The sequence below is a fragment of the Anneissia japonica genome, unplaced genomic scaffold, assembly GCF_011630105.1.
Source record: "Anneissia japonica isolate Jap-2015-1 unplaced genomic scaffold, ASM1163010v1 scaffold287916_len461452_cov168, whole genome shotgun sequence".
NCBI lineage: Eukaryota > Metazoa > Echinodermata > Crinoidea > Comatulida > Comatulidae > Anneissia > Anneissia japonica.
In genome coordinates, this window is record NW_022690767.1 from 65730 (window position 1) to 74393 (window position 8664).

The window sequence follows — 8664 nt, forward strand, 5'->3', positions numbered from 1 at the left end:
TGGTGTCTTATCACACCTATATATGGGAAAATCACTGGTAATTGTCACATAGCAATTGATAGTATACACAAAGCCTAACACAGATGTTCAACTTACTTGGACCTAACACACCACCATCAGAACAGTTGGTAACAGCTTCAGGAGGGGGAGGTTTTGGGTACAGACACCGGTAACACGGGCCTCCTTCATGATTATATACAGTCAACTGTAATGAAGTTTAAACAGTAGATAAGGTCAAAAATTAAATAATGAAGAAGCTAAAAAGAACTTAATGTTTCAAAAATCTCCGTTTAAGCCTGAATTAAATTAATACAGGTCGCCCTTTAATTAAAGACCACTTTTGGTTAGGGTTTCCTTGGTCTTTAGGAGCTTTGGTATCTAATTAGAAAAATAAAAATACAAGACATTTGGTTATTGTGACCACAGAAAAGTGGTCTTTAATTGGAAGTGGTCCAGTTAAAGACCTCTTTACTGTGTCTCAAATTAAAATATATTTTTTATTTTGATTCTTCTAATTAGGGACCAAAACTGCTAAAGACCATGAAAACTCTGGTCCCAAAAGAGGTCTTTAATTGGAGGGAGACCTGCATCTCTGTACTTGGGCAGAACAAGCTGAATTAAAAGCATTAACAGTTTATAATGAAACAATATAAGATAAATACATGAATGGAATTAAATGCGCACTAGCATAATCAGTGATCAGTGATGACACAAATCTAAGTATAATAAAAACCATACTTTTTGATGATTTAACCTGAGATAATGCTTTTAAATAATTTAAATTAATTTAAACTGACCTGGCCTTCAAATCTAAGGGCACTTCCAGAGACGAGCGGCTTCTTAGACAGAACACAAGCATCATTTAACAAATATCTTGTAGCCGCATTGTCCGTACAGTCTAAAACTATATCATAGCTAGCAATTAGGTCATCAAGGAAAACATATATTCTTTGTTTAATATAATACTATTGTAATACAGTATTATATCAATGCTATATACAACTATTCTATTAATTAAATATATAATTTTTTTTAAACTCTTCATTTAATGAGGGTGACCCTAACAGCAATGCCGACTTAAAGGGCCCCTCTACAAAAACAACAATGATTGTTATACAATGCTACTAGGTGTTAAAATAATATTATTTCAAATCATCAAATAAATGAATCCACACATTGAAATTCTTGATGCAAAAATTATACCTTCATAACATGAATATTCAAACAAATTGTGACTATTCATAATATGAATATTCAAACACACTATGAATATTCATAGCATGAATATGCAAACACATTATGAATATTCATAAGTGGTATTGCTATCTCATAAGTGGTATTGCTATCTCAGAAGGATACTTTTTAATGATGTCCATTGCATTTGTGCTATCAAGTTGTACATGATAGGGAATACATTGACAGCCTGAATTGAGTCTGTAAAGAGCAAAAATCAATAGAATTACAAGAAACTAAAGGATCAGCTTATCTCAGAATGGCTAAAATGATGTTGTGTGCATTAAACTATGGAGATCATTTTCTGAGCTAGACCATTATTCTCTGGGGTAATTCCTTTTGCTGTGTTCCTGCTATAGGTTGAATGCTAGTCACAACAGTCCATCATCTTTCAGATTAAATGCCTAAAGTGTTGGACCTGAGTGAAATATATTTATTTATTGCACATCCAACAGTGTAATTTATTTATTTATTGCACATCCAACAGTGTAATGATTTTAAGGAAACCAGGCTTTACATGATGAAAATATAAAATAAAGAAACTACACAAATTAATTAAAAGCCTAAAATTGTTTATAAATATGGCCAAGTGCAAGATAAAAAAAACAGCACACTCACTCTTCAGAAAAGAGCTAGATGATTGTGTGTTGGCATATTTGCCATTTGAGGCAAGTTGTGGCATGGCTAAGTTGTAGCAAAAACTGAAATTCAAGTTATTGGTGTTTTCAGATACCAGAGTATAGAATCTTTAAAATGAGAGGTTATTCATTGAAATTGGGCATTTCAATGAATCCAAGTTATTGGAAAATGAAAGTACAGCACTCTTAGAGTCAAGATAAACATGATATTGAGTAATTGCCTTCCAAAGTTATTTGTGCATACACTGTTTAATAGAATTGACCATCAAAATAACGTTAAAAAAACAATTTGTTGACCACTTCCAGAAATAATACTTTGGGAAATGATTAATAAAACATTAAACTGTTGATATATAATAAAAAACAATTTTAGGTAATTTTTTGAGCTTCATATTTTATAGCTCATTTACTCAATACTGGCCTGTGCGACAACTTAACCATTTTGCCACGACATGCCTCATATTTCACCACCAGAAGGACCCCACCAAAAGTAAGTCTTCGGTTTACCATGTTATCCTTGGTATGTTACAAACTAGAGAAAATCTGAATCCAATATTAATTATAGAATACTTACTCCATCGCATATGTGCTTGCTGACTCTGCCTTCTTAACGTTTAAATTTGTTTCTTTATGGAGAACCTGACGATGTAAGTTGCTCAGCTCAACTTCATCATAATCAATAATACCAAGCTTTCCTTGATTAATAAACCAATAAGAATTAGGAATCTAACATAAAAATCTGATACATGAAAAAACAATCAGTTTTTGTTGAGAATGTCTCGGCGTTTCGATTGAGTTGCTTCAACTGTCATCAGGTGAATAATAATATTTATTATTCAGCTTGATGATGACTGAAGCAATATCAGAACGTTGAGACATTCTCAACCAAAAAAAAAAACAGTTGTTCCCAGAATTATCCATGTGGTGTACCACAAGAATTTAATAATAATTTCTTCGCCATGCAAACCGAGAACTGTATAAGCATTCAACCATTCTGAATTTGCAAGAGATTAATAAGAATGCTTTCTTCATCACAAGTGTGGTTTATCTCACAGATATCCTATCAGACTGCTATGACTCAATACAGACGACTTGGGGCACCCTGCAAAATTACTAGAAAAACATTTCTTGCAACATACCAATGCCTGCTGCTGCTAGGTATAATGTGGCTGGACACCCAAGGCCACCAGCCCCCACAATTAATACTGATGAATTCATAATTGATTTCTGTCCTGAAAATAGAAGTGTAACTTGTCATCTATAGTTTTACTGGCAAAATTTATAACTTACAATGGCGCATCTTTGAGAGGGGTGGGTGTGGAGCCACCCTCAGTATCCCAACATTTTTTAAGTAAAATAATCAGACTCAACCCCCTCCCCCCATGGGGGTGTGGAAAATCCTGGCGCCACCCCTGCCCCCCGTACCAAAATACAAATTAGGGTGGTCTACAGTACTGTCGTGGACTGGAATAATGCTTTGCCGCATTCCCTATTGTTTTGCTTTTGTATGGATCGCTGCACCTACTGCATAGATCGTTGCATCTGCATTCGCGTGTTAGTGTTATGCAATTTGCATAGCAAGTGGCTTGCTGTTTATAATGCATTTTTATCAGCTCCTGCGTTAGAAGATATTTGGTTTTCATAGCAGGAAGATGTTTTGTTTTAGCTTTTTAACATGTACTGCAATGGTTGCTCACATGTGTAATTACACTATAGTATTTGATACTGCCTAAACTTGCAATGTTATGACGTTTATCTGTTCTTGTTAGTCGATAAGTAATAATATTGATAACATATTGCTAGTCAATAATAAGATTAAATAAAGTTGATAACAGTATTTTGCTAGTTATAATATATCGTTAATTATATCGCCATAATGGTTCTTGGACGATTGTTGAACAGTTTCCATGAATAAAGCATGTTAAAGCAATAGTACTAATAGTAATATACAATGTACTTATCCCAATTTAGCTTGTACCTTCCGTTCCGTGTTATAAGAGGAATATAAGCATTTTGTTCAAGTAGTTTTCATGACCAGTTTCAATACCAGATTACTCAGCCCCATGATAGTATCAAAGCAAATTAACACTATCACTCTTGGTCTGAATTACCTTTTGTTCCTATTTCAGGTAGGATCAGTTGCCTGCTGTACCTGCCAATAGCATGTTTATCTAAAGACAGTTCTGAATGGATAGAAGCCATCTCACTCTGATAAAGGAAGAAAATAAAACAGACTTTACTTTAAACATGAGCTCCTGTGGACATCTGCAGTAAGTGTAAAACAATATTAGCAAATGTTGGGAGAAATCCATGGAGCCCATGTCTATAAAATACATAACTACTCTGCTGCATTAGCGGTTGCATTAGGATTTGTCCGATGGGAGATGATTTCTCTGACAGGGACAGCATATACCTACAGAAGCTGCCGAAAGACTGGAAAATAAAGCCTGTGTGTGAAAATAAATCCATCCGCACATTTTTCCTAAAATTGGGCTTTGATCACATTTTAATCTATAATAACCAACATGTGAAATATACCATAAGGGTTGATTTCCATGCAGATTTTGCCTAAAATTAGGCTTTGACTTAATCTTAATACATAAGTGTTATGCAGTAGTTTGTGCATCTATTTTTTGCAGCAATTTTCAATGCAAATTTGAGCCAGTTTTTTTAGTATTATTTTTTATTTATTTATTTATTTATTTATTTATTCAGGTATAAAAGAAAATATATAAATAGCAGCCAAAGGCTGAAATGAATGTAAATTACAAAAATATAGAATATTAAAAATATTATATACAAAACTGCAACAAGGACAAAACATTAAAATACACAAGAAAAAGCACATTAAAACATACTAGGCTCAATAATAACACCAGCTGGCAGAAGATACATTAATGACATCAAAATACAATCAATATAGATAATTTAAATATATAAAAAACACTCCCTCCCCCAACACTTAAAAAACTTTAAAGTGTTGGGCGAGGCAATTGCCATCTGATGGTGGCTCTCTGAGCAAAACCCTCCCACGGCAACCCACTTTACTGCTGGCGCGCCACTCCTTAAGTTTTAAATTAGCTGCATCCAGGCTTAACGAGAGGTCTAGCATCTACACCTGCCTAAGTACGTACCTGCCTAGACCTACATAATGCTCGCAACACTATACTAGGCCTAGCCTAGGCCTTTATTAGTAGGAGCCTACTAGCCTAAGCCTAGGTAGTGGATAGGCCCCACAGTCCTAGAGTAGAACGGGTGGAGGAGCTACCTAGCCTGGGCCCACTTTGACTTAGGCCAGGGCCTACCCTAGGCTAGAGTAGGCCTAGGGTAGGAGGCCTGGGCTCGCCACGCGCTACCTAAGCTAGCATAGGCCCCTAGCCTAGTAGGGGCCTCTAGAGAGTATGATGAGAGACTAGACCCAGCCAGCCGACCAGCCAGCCAGGGCGTAGGGGCTAGGCTAGCCTACCTAGCCTAGGCATATTTTTTCTAGTAGCCTCAAAGGCCTTGTTAGCCTAGATCCAATTTTATATTTGTGTTAAACTCAGTCGTAAAAAAGTCAATCAAACCAAAGGATAAAACCGTCTCAGAAAATGACGAACTGGCGAATTCGAATAGATTTTCGCTGTGACTAGAGGTCCGGTACCGGATCCGTTATTTTCAGGTCCTGTACCGGATCCGACGGTAAGTTTCGGTACGGTACCGTTTTTGTATGTGGTTCTCCAGCCCCATCTAAGGGTATAAATTTATACCTCCTTGCCCCATCCACCAAATGAAATACATACAAATATTAATAATTAATTATGTGTACATACAGTTTACATAATATAAATTAGGCCTACCATAAAATATTTTTAAACAATTAAAATTAAGATATTCAGTTATAAAATACATTAAAATGTAGTTGCTGTACAGAGAATGTATAAAACGTATAAAAAATTACCATAACAAAGTTAAAAAGCAACACTTAAAAAATACTGTAAAAAAATGAAATTCAATTGAAGGGCAAATTATTATAATAAAATGGTATCAAATTACTTGAAGGAGCCCTTAAAATGGAGAAAGGATAATCACAAACTGCTCCTTAAAATAGACTGTACAGTAGATTCTCCCTCCAACAAGGAAAAGAAATACAACAATTTATTAATTGCTGTATTTGTGCAGCAGCGAGAGTGGAGGTATTTTATGTGATCAAGGTGACTGTTATTTTAATTAGGACCTATATTATTTATATTAAGGTCATAATTTTTATAATTTGCATTTAGCCACTCAATCCCTTTATACTGTAATACCTACATTTTGTTACATGCATTTTTGTTATAAAATGGAATCCCTTGTGACACCAAGATGACTAAAAAAAAAATTAGAACCAACCCAAAAGCTTCAATGCTTTTTAACCGAAATTCAAACATGGATGTCTCACATTAAAAATCAAAAATTCAAAAATACAAAAAGAAAACATTGTCAAAATACATTTCTTAAACATAAAAATGATATCAAGGCAACTTGGAAAACCAGTAATTCTTTAATCAATAAATCAAGTAGTCAACATTCCAATACCTCCTTTAATTGTGATGAAGAATTGACCAAATGATCCTGATAAAATCTCTAATGCTTAACAAATGCTTTGTCAAAATTGGACCTTCCCTTTCAAACAAAATTCCCCATCCTAACAAATCATTCAAAGACTTTCTCCCAAACCCAACCAATAATTCCATATATCTTACTACAGTTGATGAGGCTGAAGTTACCCAAGTACTTGCTTCTTTTAAAACCAACAAATCCCCAGGTATTGACGACTTTCATACTAAAGCCATCAAATAGATTCTCTCGTCCATTATGCCACATATTTAACATTGCCCTATGTTTAGATTGTCTAGCCTTGTTTAAAATAGTACTTCCAGTTAAAAAGGGGGCATGACTCTTATTTTGTTGTATACTTAAGCTAATTTGCATATGAATGGAACTTGTGAATAAGGTGTGACTTAGGAAAATTGATTCCCCCTCATCTGTCTCTTATACACATCTTGAGCTCCTGTGGACATCTGCAGTAAGTGTAAAACAATATTAGCAAATGTTGGGAGAAATCCATGGAGCCCATGTCTATAAAATACATAACTACTCTGCTGCATTAGCGGTTGCATTAGGATTTGTCCGATGGGAGATGATTTCTCTGACAGGGACAGCATATACCTACAGAAGCTGCCGAAAGACTGGAAAATAAAGCCTGTGTGTGAAAATAAATCCATCCGCACATTTTTCCTAAAATTGGGCTTTGATCACATTTTAATCTATAATAACCAACATGTGAAATATACCATAAGGGTTGATTTCCATGCAGATTTGGCACATGGATGTCTCACATTAAAAATCAAAAATTCAAAAATACAAAAAGAAAACATTGTCAAAATACATTTCTTAAACATAAAAATGATATCAAGGCAACTTGGAAAACCAGTAATTCTTTAATCAATAAATCAAGTAGTCAACATTCCAATACCTCATTTAATTGTGATGAAGAATTGACATACTAAAGCCATCAAATAGATTCCCTCGTCCATTATGCCATATATTTAACATTGCCCTATGTTTAGATTGTCTAGCCTATTGTTTAAAATAGTACTTCCAGTTAAAAAGGGGGCATGACTCTTATTTTGTTGTATACTTAAGCTAATTTGCATATGAACGAAACTTGTGAATAAGGTGTGACTTAGGAAAATTGATTCCCCCTCATCATGTGTCTATTTATAAAAGAAAATCCTTGTTGTCAATATGTTCATAATGTGTAGCCTGTTTTAAATAGCACTTGTATTGAAAAAGGGGCGTGGCCCTATATTTTTTTGCATATTCAAGCTAATTTCATTTTCATTTCATTTATTTATCGTCCAAAAAAATTAAAATTGACAAACACAAGATAACAGAGAGCAAAAAACAACACTCAGTTGGCCGGACAGGATTGCCAAAAACTGAATCACTGTCAGTGGCTCTCCGATGCATATGAACGGGGCATGTGACCACGGTGTGATTTCTGAAATGTTAACCCCTCATCATGTGTTCATTTACCCTTGTTTGCAATATGTTCAGATTGTCTAGCCTACTATTTAAAGTAATACTTCCTGTAAAAAAAGGAGGCGTGGTCCCCTATTTTGCTTATTTAAGCTAATTTCCATAATGAACGGGACTTATGATTCAGGTGAGACTTCTGAAATTTGATCCCCTCATCATGTGTTAAAAGAAAACCCCTTGTTTTTAATATGTTCATAATGTCTAGTCTACTTAAAAACGGTAGCATTTTTAATGAAAAAGGGGGCGTGGCCGTTTAAAAATGGGTGTGGTCATTTTCGGACTGTTCGTCCCGGATAGAGATTTTGCCGCACATCCCATGTTGTTCCTAGGGTTCATATTAGTCTATAACAGATGAGATAATCTCTCCTAAATTAAGTCTTAGTCAGGTCCTAGACTACATCGGTTAAAATCAATAGTTCATTTGTGAATGAGCGTGAGGAGTGTTTAAATAGTTTCTGCTGACGCCCGCTACCGACATATACTATGGGAAATCCCCTCTGATTTCGTAATGTCCACACAAAACGTCACAACGTCAATGTGGCCTAAATTATAAATCAAATACCGGTATTCAAATTGAAAGCTACACTTATTAACCAAAATACACAAAAAATGTAAACAAACGAATAAAATCAATGCAAAACGCTTAATCATTCGACCCTATTTCAACCCCTCCTGAGGGATGGGGTGTGCGCAAAAAATGTGATAGGTGTTTTTTTTTTATTTTTGCTTT

General features: G+C 34.9%; 1 protein-coding gene across 6 annotated transcripts in view; it reads right to left on the reverse strand.

Moving 5' to 3' along the window:
* The window catches only part of LOC117099945 (adenylyltransferase and sulfurtransferase MOCS3-like), a 10831-nt gene extending 4126 nt beyond the window's left edge, over positions 1–6705 (reverse strand). The window contains exons 1-7 of one of the 6 annotated variants that reach the window (XM_033239471.1): positions 6596–6705; positions 3983–4079; positions 3011–3103; positions 2446–2566; positions 1360–1434; positions 798–915; positions 97–205 (exon numbers count right to left, since the gene is read on the reverse strand). In XM_033239471.1, coding sequence (XP_033095362.1) covers positions 97–205; positions 798–915; positions 1360–1434; positions 2446–2566; positions 3011–3103; positions 3983–4073 — 607 coding nt within the window. In that variant the 5' untranslated portion in view covers positions 4074–4079; positions 6596–6705. Of the gene's footprint in view, positions 1–96; positions 206–797; positions 916–1359; positions 1435–2445; positions 2567–3010; positions 3104–3982; positions 4080–5005; positions 5297–5342; positions 5527–6595 lie in introns of those variants that run through there. The other 5 variants (XM_033239467.1, XM_033239469.1, XM_033239468.1 and 2 more) reach the window with 5 other exon arrangements.
* Positions 6706–8664: the final 1959 nt, after the last annotated feature.